This window comes from Pseudorasbora parva, chromosome 25 (assembly GCF_024679245.1).
Source record: "Pseudorasbora parva isolate DD20220531a chromosome 25, ASM2467924v1, whole genome shotgun sequence".
In the NCBI taxonomy this organism is placed as follows: domain Eukaryota; kingdom Metazoa; phylum Chordata; class Actinopteri; order Cypriniformes; family Gobionidae; genus Pseudorasbora; species Pseudorasbora parva.
In genome coordinates, this window is record NC_090196.1 from 17,313,148 (window position 1) to 17,326,713 (window position 13,566).

Consider the following 13,566-nt stretch of genomic DNA (forward strand, 5'->3'; position numbering starts at 1 on the left):
GCATGGAAACATTAAAAGGTAGAACATGTATGATTTTATTAGATAGACTTGCCCCATTTCAATGATGCATGTAAACCCAAGCCACTTTTAAACATTTTTATATTATAATGACAAAAATGTCTTGTGACAACACATTCATGGACACTGAAATATAATGACAGGGACTTTCAACTAGATATATAGGTTTATTATAAATCAGTAAGCTCAATACAGACGCCCCAACATTTCAATGAATTATAAAAGAACATAAAAAGCACAAATGATCCATTGAAAACAAATAAGATGCAAATAGACAGAAAGAAATCTATATAGAAGGAAATTCAAAACGCAGATAGTGACAGCAAAGTATGAGACAGACAGACAGAGACAAAAATAGAAAAGGACACCCAAAGAACACTGACAAAAAAAAAGTGTACCTATTATACATGTATATCTAAGTTCGGGTTAAATAAATATAAATTAATTAAAACGTAAAATATTACATTTTAAAATAAGTTACTACTGAAATTGCCATCTAAATGGGAAATCAAGTTGGGTTAGCCTGATATAACATTATTCATTACAGTAATGGTTTTCATTTCAAAACACTATGCAAGTACCAGTACAAAAAAAAAAAAAAACAGCATGTTGCTGTAATCTGAAAGGAAGTCATTAATACCCAGAGAAAAATGTACACTAGCACAAACTGTATATAGGTCTGCAATATTACACTGCATGGGTCATGCATTCAGATCTCTGTTTACATAAACATGTACTTGTGTAAAATGTTTCTGACTAAAAATTCTGCCCATTTCTTTATAAATCTTAATTGACACCACATCATTTTCTGGACAATGTAACTGGTTTGCAAAGGATCAGTCTACAATCTGAGACATTTGGCATTTGTCTAACATTTGTAATGGGACATGAGTGTTTTAAACTTATTCTCCACGGATGCGAGGGCGGCGGGCGCGATTGGTCTTACCAGGATCATCCAGGGGCATGTCCACTGTCAGCTGGTCACTCACTCTGCCATAAAGACCATTGGTGCACACGGCAACAACCTGCACCATGTAACTGGTGTTGGCCAACAGGTCCTGAATGATCGCCCCCTGTTGGTGAAACAAAAAAATCATCAATTGATATTCATAACCTGTTATCCTATATTGGAGGTGAAATATGGAACGTTCACCTTCACAATTTATGCCTGATTTTCAACATTCATTCATCAATATCTGACGTTTATGGCAAAAGTGTGATGGATTACCACATCCTGGTCTCCATCTGTTAAGTACTCTAAAGCAGATTCATCATCGCCCTGGGCCGGCCGGTAGGTGACGGAGTATCTCTCTATGCTCGAGTCATATACGGCAAGTGGTCTCTCCCAGATTACAAGCATACTGGTGTAGTTATGAGGGTCGGCGTGCACATTCTCCGGCTCTGAACTGCAAACTATGACAGCAAACACACACAAACACATACTATTATACTAAACAATGGTGTCAGGTGAAAAGGTGGCTGTAAATACATAATATCCATAATAAATGGATTTAGAAATCTTTGATTTGACAAACTTTTGTAACATTATACATGTCTTTACGGTCACTAAATAATTTCTTTCAAAATCTTACTGTCTCAGATTAAGCATTTTTTGAGGCTTCACTTATTGGGTCAAGTTATGGCCTGGTTTAAAGCTGGTTTATTTAAGTTCACTTGATATTTATCACTATCGAAAAAGCGATAGCAAAGCGAGTTCTCAATAATTGCACATCAGTACAATCAAATTGTACTGATGTGTAATATTTCTTGCCATCGGTTTCTAACACAAGAGGGCAGAAAGCGCCCGCAGTTTAAACAGTCTGTCTCCTCTTTAAACAGCGATTCCCAACCGTACAGAGTACTTAGGAAGTAGGCTACTTGCAAATCTCTTTTTTGTTAACCCTATAAAACAAATAACTTTTTTTTTTCAAAACTCTTTTTTGAAAAATATGTACAATAATGTGTGTAATCCGTGCAAGTTTAATTTGTGGCAGAATATAATGTGAAACTTTTTTAAAGTCTGTATTTCTACCACAATATATGTATGTAATTTAATGATGATAATAAATATATTATTAAATGATATGAGTTCAAATGTTCACTGTTCTGGTTTGATGTCATGTTAAACGCTCTCTTCACTACATACGTATTTTATTGCAATTTCTCATCACAAACTTTCCTATCATGTCAACGTAAATCTATTAGAACGCTTACATATATGGCCAACCAGATGCCTCTAAGGGTTTGAACTGAATTCAACCTGTGCAAGTGAAGGGGCAAACAGAAAGAGACAGTTTCCTAGCAACTCAAAACTGTTTTGATATGTAAGCCAAAGAGACCGTGATTGATGTGACTGGATAGTAGTGAGTAAACATTGTTAATACTGTGTGGACAGTGAAGGAGATGTTACAGTAAGTAAATCTGGTTTGCCTGGCTGCTTCCGGGTTTACATTCCCTTGTTATGCTAGTCTGGGATTTCACCAGTCACTCTCTAGCTGAAGGATGGCTATAAACTGATACTGATCAGGCATAACATTATGACAGGGGAAGTTAATAACACTGATTATCTCTTCATCACAGCTGTCTGTTGTTAGTGGGTGGGATATATTAAGCAGCAAGTAAACATTTTGTCCTCAAAGTTATGTGTTAGAAGCAGGAAAAATGGGCAAGCGTAAGGATTTGATGGAGTTTGACGAGGGCCAAATTGTGATGGTTAGATCACTGGGTCAGAGCATCTCCAAAACTGCAGCTCTTGTGGGGTGTTCCTGGTTAGACATCCGGAAGAGGGAGTATGGAAAAAGGCGCACATGGAGATACTGTATGGCAAATCTCAACTGTGTGATTGTTTATATCATTGCAAAATAGATTAGAAAGTATATTATCGGCTAGCTTGAATCTGCTAAATCTATAAGGCACGAAGATATTTATATTATTATATATTATATATACATATATACACACACTCATCAAAAGGATTATTAGGAACACCTGTTCAATTTCTCATTAATGCAATTATCTAATCAACCAATCACATGGCAGTTTCTTCAATGCATTTAGGGGTTTGGTCCTGTTCAAGACAATCTCCTGAATTCCAAGCTGATTATCAGAATGGGAAAGAAAGGTGATTTAAGCAATTTTGAGCATGGCATGGTTGTTGGTGCTAGACGGGCCGGTCTGAGTAATTCACAATCTGCTCAGTTACTGGGATTTTCACGCACAACCATTTCTAGGGTTTATAAAGAATAGTGTTGAAAGGGAAAAACCTCCAGTATGCAGCAGTCCTGTGGGTGAAAATGCCTTGTTGATGCTAGAGGTCAGAGGAGAATGAGCAAACTGATTCAAGCTGATAAAAGAGCAACTTTGACTGAAATAACCACTTGTTACAACCGAGGTATGCAGCAAAGCATTTGTGAAGAGGCTACAATTTGCAGGAGCTCACCAAAATTGGACAGTTAAAGACTGTTGCCTGGTCTGATGAGTCTCGATTTCTATTGAGACATTCAGATGATCGAGTCAGAATTTGGCGTAAACAGAAAGATAACATGGCTCCATCATGCTTTTTACCAATGTGCAGGCTGGTGGTGGTGGTGTAATGGTGTGGGCAATGTTTTCTTGGCACACTTTAGACCCCTTAGTGCCAATTGGGCATTGTTTAAATGCCCCGGCCTACTTGAGCATTGTTTCTGACCATGTCCATCCCTTTATGACCACCATGTACCCATCCTCTGATGGCTACTTCCAGCAGGATAAGGCACCATGTCACAAAGCTCGAATCATTTCAAATTGGTTTCTTGAGCATGACAATGGGTTCACTGTACTAAAATGGCCCCCACAGTCACCAGATCTCAACCCAATAGAGCATCTTTGGGATGTTGTGGAACGGGAGTTTTGTGCCCTGGACGAGCATCCCACAAATCTTCATCAACTGCAAGATGCTATCCTATCAATATGGGCCAACATTTCTAAAGAATGCTTTCAGCACCTTGTTGAATCAATGCCACGGAGAATTAAGGCAGTTCTGAAGGCGAAAGGGGGTCAAACACAGTATTAGTATTCCTAATAATCCTTTAGGTGAGTGTAATGTTTGAAAAGAAACACAAGTGGGACATTTTCCATTGCATATGGCCTCTGTAAAAAAAACTCCTACGTGCCAGTGATTCTGAATCATACAGAGTTCGCCCTGTAGCAAAGGAATCTGAAATGGGGGCATCGATGTTCCACCAATGATCTGCTACAGCGGAAAATCTGAGAGCATGAATGAACAGGTCAGACTAAGTAATAGATTTGTGAAACAACAACAACTCATTTTGTGCAACCACAGGATTTCAAACAGGGACATTATGCACATATACTTTATGAAGAGGCATAATGACCAGTGGAAAAATAGGAACATTTAGACTGTTAGTTTTTCAACAATAATAAGAGTTATTGTACAATAAAAAGCACAAAAAAAGTTGGCTGTAAAACGTTGAGGAAGACAATATTCACGTCATATAAAAAATAAGGCAATAAATAATTAACCACTGCCTTTCGCTGAATTGTTAAAACCATTTTAAATTATATACCATAATTCCGTTATCGAATTACAATCCATAACGATACATATAAAACACAATGAAATGAGTGGGAATCATCCATTAAGAGCAATGAAAGCATTGCGCATGACTAAAAATGGGCCAAATGTCTGGCTATATTTATGAATAGAAAGTAGGAAAATGTCTGGAGGGCTTCGGTGTATAAAAATAGAAACCTTATTTAATTGAGAAGCAGTTGTTTGGGATTAGAAATGTGTTAGAGGCTAATTGGATCCATGACCCTCAAACTGCCTGACTGCTTTAAGACCTTAAGAATGAACTATTCTAGACACACGCTACCCTAGTTTGTTTACGCACGCATGCGTGTTTGTGAAGTACTTACTAGGAGTGTGGACCTCCTCGACGCCAGTGTAGGATGAGAAGACTTGTCCCATGAATTGCTCCTGCTGCTCTCTGTAGTTATTTTGCAGGTAATCCATAAGCATGACATATCCAGCCTGCTGCATGGTCATCACCTCGCAGAACATCTCCAGCTGTGAACACATACCATACGGATTAGACAACAAAACTGTTTCTGTGTTCAGAAAGGGTTTAAAATAGAGAAACAGCAGCAAACATTTCTGTCGTATGAAATACTCTTCATAACACCTTCATTACTCTGACTGTTAAGTAGGTAAATCACATGCACAAAATTGCAGCTGGTCTGAATATTCACCATGTCAATATTCGGACCAAGAGTGCAATTGCTACTATCATTTGCTTTTATACAACCGCTCAACAAATAAAAAGTTCATATTAATTAACCTACATTTTGGACACAGTATTGTTAGTGACTATTCACACAGAATGATTTTCCATTGTTTTCTATGTAAACTTGCACTAGACAGACATGTTTGGCAGCAGTGTCTGTTATCTAAATAGATCAGTTGTCTAGACCTCTCACTTTTCTATTCCACTGTTTTGCATCTTGCGTTTTTGACCATGTTCTATTAAAATGGCACTTAGTTTGTCTATTTTTGCTACAGAAGAAGATCCAAACAAAGCCACGGACAAATTAACTGCTGCTTGCACGTCTCTGCGTAACACATTCATAATCCTGAATGATTCAGAGTTTTTGAACAAAACGGTTGAGTGAATGATTCATTTACACACTTATAAAACAAGTCTGGTTAGTACCTTAATGAAACTGTCTTGGAACAAATTGGTTGAGTAAATGATTCAGTGACTCACTTCACATTTAAAAATGACATTTTGTCAATGTATCACTTATTTTAAAGGCCTTAAATGCAAAATACCTTAAATGTTTAAATTACTTAAATGCTTGAACCCTGATAAATGCTTTTCGCAGCTTTAATTATTATTATTATTTTTCTTGTGGCGTAAAACTGATCGTGCAGACCAAACTGTAAAACGATTATGTCGCCATGTCTGAAATCAAGGTTCAACATTTGGTTTGAAACGTACTTTTTGACCATTAAAATAGTATGTTCTATATAGTATGAATGTGTGTTATGAATAAAATTCTGTCATACGATATACTGCCATGTCACTGCCATGTGACCAACGGCATCAGTTTCATTTGTCATTCACAAAACATTTGTTTGAGTTGAAGCGGCATCAATCAGTGTATGAAATCAAAGTACCACAAGAGTGATACGAGAAAACTGTACTTTGATGTCATACTGGTTGCCAACAGTTTTATGAATATGAATTCAGACATACTAAACAACTCAAATACAGTTTTTCGCCTACTGTATAGTATGGAAGTAGGCATATTCCAACACAAAGTGTTTGTGAAGGAATTGGTTAAGTAAATGATTTAATGACTCAAAAAGACAGTTACTTTTCGCCACCTACTGGCATATTGATGTACGCTGCAGAAGGGTTACTTAAATACAAAAAATGACAGTAAAATAAATAATTATATATATTTAATTAAGTTGGCAATGATAATAAACTGGTATAATCCCGAACTTTACAGTATTATGAGGCTTGAACTTACCTAGATGAAACAGAACTGTTGAATCTTCATACATTAAACTTCAACAGTTTTTATTTAACATTAAACAAACACAATATAGCCCAGAGGCGAGACGTCCTCCATTGTGTTGACATCAAAGCTGCTCTTTAATGTGTGTGAGTCAATGTCATTCGCATCGTGATGTCATCAGGTGTGGGTTTGTTACTTTGCGGTAAAGCTCCTGCTTTCAATTGCAGCTTGTATCGACTTGCTTGTTACTCGAGGGCAACAGCCCCAGACTGAATGACACACACTACAAAGGCTGTATTTAAGCATTTACAGTCTTTTGTGACGTGTAACTCTATGCTCACTCCCTCTAATTCTATTTAATGAGAGTTGGCTTTTGAATGGTGGTATCCAATATCACAATAATCAAAAAATGCTGTTGTCTTCTTCTGGAGGGAGTTGGCAACCTTTTTGCGCACACTCTAGTATTTAGAGTTAAAAGCTCAGCTAACATTATTATAATTGGACATGACTGAATGGATTTCTAAGAATGCAAATGTCAAATCAAATGTAAATGTAGATACAGAAGACACGGGAAATGAAACTATCTACACGTCAAAGTAAAATAACATTCGGAATGGTAATTAATGTTTGTGCTGTCATGTTTGGGCGTGTGTGCCATTTCTTGCTAATTGTTTTCAGTTCATGAGTGTGTGTGTCACAGAGTTAGTGTTGCGCAACAGACGCCAAATGACAAATAGACGCCAGAGTCACAATATCACTCCAGGTGAAGATGACCTCAGGGTTTCTTTAGCAGCCAGTATTTATCACTGGAAAAAAACCTCTGGTTTTGAGTTATTGAATTATACTAGTCAATACAAAGCCATTTTTATTATTTATGAGCAAAATGTTTTTGTGGGTATAAGGCAATTGTTGTCAGCAGTCTTTTTGTCTCATGTGGGCTATCTTCTAATCTGTCAGCACATTAACAGCTCAATAACAGGTCTAAAGATTGTGGTGGTGAAGTCTTTTATATACACGCCACAATCTGTTTATCGTCTGCTGTGTCGGAGCCTTTAATCCTCAAATGCATGGATGTTTTACCAATCATTACATATTTGGGTCTTTATCGACCCGGAACTATATTTAACACAGATGGATCTCTCTACCTGTCGCGATAATAATAAAACTCTCCCGGTATTAGAGTTACAATTACAGAAGAATAAAATAAAGCATATTTTGTTACCTTTTGGAGCTTGAAAGTGTTCAGTTTGAGCAGATGTCTTATACCATCATCACTGTCATCAGCAGAGCTCATTACAGTACATTCAGCATCTGACTCATATTCGTGGTCTCAAACAATCTCAAAAATATACATCATAAAATATATTTTGATTGTTGACATTACTTCACCAGATGCATTAAAGGGGGGTGAAATGCTGTTTCATGCATACTACGCTTTTTACACTGTTAAAGACTTGGATTCCTGTCCTAAACATGGACAATCCTGTTTCTCACAAGTTTCGGAAAGTTTTTTTCGAGAATGGGTCCTCTTGACGTCAACAGGGCGGAATTTCCTTGTACGGGCACTTCTCCTGAAAGGGAGCACGCGCGACCAGCGCAAAAGAGCAAATGCACACCCATAAACACTGCACTCACTGCTGTCACAGGACTTCACCAATTCAACAATGTCACCAAAGTGTGTTTTTAATGGAACGGTTCCAGCGATAAAAGTTCCCGGTCGTGCTTTGGAAACAGGCGGTGAGTAAAACTGCTTCAAATTACTGTGTGTAGTTGGATATCGTCACGTAAGTAAACATCATGAAACAACACAATCGTGTATAGTTAATTAATCAATGGATCATGTGATCTATGGTGTGTTTTTAAATATATTTGTTTAGCTGATCACTATAGGTGTCGGTTTGTTTATTGTAAAACCATCTCAAACATTCGGGGGCCGTTTACACACAGCACACTTCTTCATTCAAATGCGCTACTATTCCATTGTTTTTCTATGTACTCACTAGTTTGACGTGCAGATTCTTCCTATTCTTTTGTTTTTTGCCTACGGTAACTATGAGTGAAACATCACTTCATCATTGTGTATCAGACATTGCCACCTTGTGGAATAAAAGTCAAGGTCAAAAAACAGGCTTTTATGAATGAAAAATCAAATATATATATATAGAGTTTATAATGAATTGATTAAGGAATACTAAGTAGGTTGAGGTCAAATTTATGAGGAGTGTTGGCAATGACATCCCAGGTCACTAAAAACCTGAGGTATGACTTATTTTAAGGGAAAATACTATAAAATAAATGTTAAATAATGCGCTTTTGATGTTGATCTTTTCCAAGCAAATGCAATGAAACCGAGGCTTTCGGGTTTAAAAAGACAAAAATAGTCAATACAAGGAAAGTTTGGGTCAAGATATATAAAAATACCTTTAGGAGACTTGGAATAGGGTGTATATGGACCATGCTTATGATTTTAGGAAGGACTTATGCGTCCTTTTTTAAGCTTAAAAGCCTTAGTCCACCATGGGTCCATATTGTTCCTTTTTGGGTGAACGGTCCCTTTAAATATGTAAATAAAGCATGCAGTTATGTGTGCTATCAGGTCAATACTCTAAAAAGCTCTCCATGAAGCTGACCTGAACATCTGAGATGGCCACTGTGTTTTTGAAGACGATCCACTCGACAGTCTCGGAGCAGGGAGGGGTGGTCAGAGAGCCGTTATAGATGAAGTACTTCTCCGTGGAGCTGGGCAGGAGACCTTGCATGGTGAACGGAGAGATGGGGCCGCTCTTTCCTGACCAGAAAAAACAAGAAGAGTTGGCACAAGGTATCCACCTTTATGTCGTTCCAAACCCATATGACTTTCTGTCTTCCATGAAGAAAGGAATTTATGGTTAAGTTTCTTACACAAAGCTATCGTATGGCTTTAGGATATTAAAGGCATAAATCGTTTGGAACATGCTTTTTGGCACTTGAAACTTTAGTTTAGATTTATTATAATATGAAAAAGAGCAACCAACACAAGTCAGAATTTCTGCTTTCAAATTACAGAGAAGAACGTCATACAGGTTTGAGGGTGAGTGAAATGACAGAATAATCTGTAATTATGTACGGAATTCTCAAAAGACCTTCACTTAACTGCCCTTAATTGGTCCTTAGTGGACACTTTTGTCCACGGGGGTCTGAGGTGTGACCTCAAAAAATGTTTTTAAATAATTGTTATATCAATATCTTCAATAATATAAAAACTATCCATTGATGCAGTTTTTTTTTTTTTTTTTTTAATTTTTGAATTTATTTACCACTAAAAGTACCATTTTTATGTAAAACATATCTATTTTATATATTTATTTTTATATATTTATTAGTAACTTAATTTTAGTGAAACAAACAATTGCAGTATGTTCAGAGAGCCAAACCCTAAAAATGTGATGACTTTGGTGACATCTGGTGACCTATGTTGGTATAAAATTAATAATTTTCAGTAGCCACTAGATGGCAATAATAGTACCCAATGGCTGCAATATGCATAGCTGCATGAAGGCTGAACTCTATAAACCAATGTTTTAATGAATTTAACCTCTTAAATTTTACATTTTATCACAAGTTAAAATTGTAAATTAAAAAAAAAAAAAATTTTTTTTTGTTGTTTTAGACTATAAAAATATGCCAAAACATGCTTAGAAAAATCTAACCATGCAATAAGAAAATGACAAAGTAGGAGATCGTGTGTGTGTGTGTGTGCATGCATGTGTGAGTGTTTGCCACATTCAGAATGTTGTACAGACTCACACCTTCATTTCTGTGTATGTATGATCATCATTGTGTTGGATTTTTTTTTTTTTTTTGGACAAATAAAAATGAAAAAGCTCTGAAATCTATTAAATTCCCATTAATTCCTATGGGTGGACATTTTTGTCCACGAAGGCCCAATTAAGGAGTTTTTTTTTTTCAACCACTAAACATTGTAAAATCAAGTCAATGTATTTTTTTTTATGTTCAGGTGACAAACTTAGAAAAAGTAGCCAAGTCTTGTACCACTCAGATTAAGGGAAGTATTTTTAAAAATAAATAAAAAAATGCTTTTGGACAGTTTTGTCCCTAAGATCCGTAGAGTGTTAAAGGTCTTTGGACTTGGAAGACCTTAAATGACAATCATGGAAAACAGAATTTTAGTGATAAATATTCCAAAAATGAGGAATAGGACCCCTTTAAATGTATATATGACGACTGAACTTACCATAACGGCTGACACTGTTGACAGCATCGATGATAGCCATGTAATTGTCATTATCATCAGCACTTGTCTGTGGAGAGAAGCATTATTTACATAATAATTACATAATATTAAACAAAATATGACGCATGGCCAAAAGAAAGTGGGCACCTGAATACTACAAGCGTATGTGCTTGTTGAGCATTTCAATGTTATTTTCGGCTCTTCAGACTAAACGGATTAGAGATTTTTTTTTTTTTACATTTTGCTGCCTTACATCCTAACCACAATTATTTGCATTCAAAATAAGACGCGTTCACACAAGCTTCACTTTCAAAGCATACCGTACAACAACAACATGATATACAAGCACACAACTTCATGTTATTGCACATGAATTATACCAGAATATCCTCAGGGAAAAGCCGACATATTATGAAGGTTTAGCAAAACATTGTGTAATGTTCTGTCAGTCTTTCCCATCAGAACAACCGTGGAGATGAGGATTTCTGAAACTGCTCTGTACCTCAGGCTAAATGCTGGCCGGGGGTGTAAGTGAAGTTTTGAAGGGTGTAGAAGCCTGTCTAAGATTATTAGTTTGATGGAGTGAGGATGTTCAATACAAAGCAAGCAAGCATAATGGAGAACCAGCAACAAGACCACAATATACAGTGCATATATATACATATATACATATACATGCATACACACACACTACAGGACTGTTGAATGCGTTTAAATCTAATTGGTTGAACATTCTAAGGTGTGCAATTATTTTAAGGGAAACACAGATAAAGTAGTTCCAAGCAGGTCTTGACCATATTACAGTCGCATATCTCTTTGCCAAATGATTTCAATCCATATATAGCCTACAACAGCAAAAGAACCAAAAGCCACAAGGACACTCACCAAGCAAATAAATATAGTAAACCATAGAATAAAAACAAATTTTTCCATGTTTTTACCACAAAATAGCTTTTTATTATGTACGGAAAGCACATACTCTCTTTCTCCCACTCAAATGCACACATATACAGTACGGACACACAATCTCACTAGTGAGGTAATAACGCCGCTGTTCTTGAATAGATAAACGTACAGTTTCACTGTTAGTAGAGACGCTGGTGCTGGACACTGTTGAGAGATGCATAGACTGAGGTAATTCATACACGCTTGACAACTCTCTCTGAACTGCAATAATAACTACACTAATCTGTTATTAGTGTCTCAAGTCTCCATTTCTAGCTCTAAAAAGACATTTTTGAACTTGCAAGGGAGGCTTGGGATTGGGACTCCGCTTCAAGTCGTGACCATATTACCACCTCAAGTGTGCATTATTTTTCTTATAATTCAACAGCCCGTCGTCAATTATTCCCTACATATAGAGTTTATATAGGAGAACAGTGCACTCCGATTACTTATGAATGGGAGAAAGTTCAATGCCCAATACGGTAAATAAGCCCTGCTTTATAAGTCACCGCAGCTGCCGTTAGATGCTCCAGTTGCTAAAGAAACAGGCAGTGTGTTCTGAGACACATGTTTAGGATTGCGCATGCGCATTAGCTCGGTCCAGACTGAAAAATGCAAATCATTATTTGAGTGTTTAGAAATCAAATTTATGAGATAGTTGTTGTCAGATTTCATTGGTGATTTCAAATAAGAAATGTAATCATAAGCTTGGCGAACAGTTTAACAATTTAATGTTTCCCCTTTCAAAGGCCCCGATCAGATAGAATGGATTTTTACAGTGAGAGACTTTTTTAAACTGCTTTCTAAAAGCAGTGAGTGTTTTGCATGCTGTTTATGCACCTCAGGCGCGCCTACTGCGCCTCGCGTTTTTTAAAGGAGCGCTCCAAGCGGCTGAAGTCAACCAAGCAGAAAACTGATGTCATGGCGGGTTTTTTTTTTTTCATTGTCTGATCGAATAAATGGAGAGGCAGGGGACTTCCATTGTGGTGACCGTTACCTTGATTAAACTGATTCGATTAGAGCTGATTCGGGGGTTGCCTAGCAACATAACACAAAAAACACAACGCACTGCTCTTTTCTAAATTAAAATAACGTCGACCAAAAAAGGCACCTTCAGAAGTCTAGTGGAGTTTCAAACTTGAAAAACACGTTCTGCTGGCTTAAAAGGTACTTTGTTTATGCTCACCTCGAACAGCACAGCCAACGCCGTGATCTTTCCTCCTTCTCTGAAGGCCTCATCGAGGTCACTGAAAACATCTGCATCGTAACAATATATCTGCATCTACACCATAAACAAACAATACAAATCAACATTAGATACATTCCCTCTTCGAATTAAAAGTAAGGCATAATGTGCTCAGCCAGTTCTTATCACCAATTAACCGTCACTGGGTGATCAGCAAAAATTACCAGCTAACTGTTCATTATTCTGGTTATTATGCAGTGACTTCAATTTATTTATTTATTTATAATAATACATAAAATTAAATAAATATTGATATGAATTTACATAATTTTATTACGTGAGAGTAACTTACCTCCAGGGGGAATTTGTCTCCGTTGAGGCCGTGCTCCGAGCCCTCAGAAGAGGCGTTGCACAGGCCCCAGTGGAAAGTAATGCGTCCCACCTTAAACTTGGACCTGAGCCCCCCTCCACTCACATAAAACTCTCCTCCTATATCGATGGCCACTGGAGACAAAGACCACATTACAGAAATAAACACTTAATATCTATTCACACCAAGGCTGAAGTTTTAATGCCTGTCTACCAAGAGGTCAAGGGTCGCAAGTCTACTTAACCACTGCTGGTAGAAGTCATAACATTTCTCTATTTTATGCCATTC

At 37.0% G+C, this 13,566-nt stretch overlaps 1 protein-coding gene across 7 annotated transcripts in view; it reads right to left on the reverse strand.

Moving 5' to 3' along the window:
- Positions 1-13,566, reverse strand: part of ptprz1a (protein tyrosine phosphatase receptor type Z1a) — a 67,929-nt gene that overhangs the window by 22,636 nt on the left and 31,727 nt on the right. For all 7 annotated transcript variants that reach the window (XM_067435798.1, XM_067435804.1, XM_067435803.1 and 4 more), the window contains exons 4-10: positions 13,261-13,412; positions 12,909-13,004; positions 10,778-10,844; positions 9,174-9,331; positions 4,936-5,086; positions 1,247-1,431; positions 965-1,091 (exon numbers count right to left, since the gene is read on the reverse strand). In XM_067435798.1, coding sequence (XP_067291899.1) covers positions 965-1,091; positions 1,247-1,431; positions 4,936-5,086; positions 9,174-9,331; positions 10,778-10,844; positions 12,909-13,004; positions 13,261-13,412 — 936 coding nt within the window. The remainder of the gene's footprint in view (positions 1-964; positions 1,092-1,246; positions 1,432-4,935; positions 5,087-9,173; positions 9,332-10,777; positions 10,845-12,908; positions 13,005-13,260; positions 13,413-13,566) is intronic.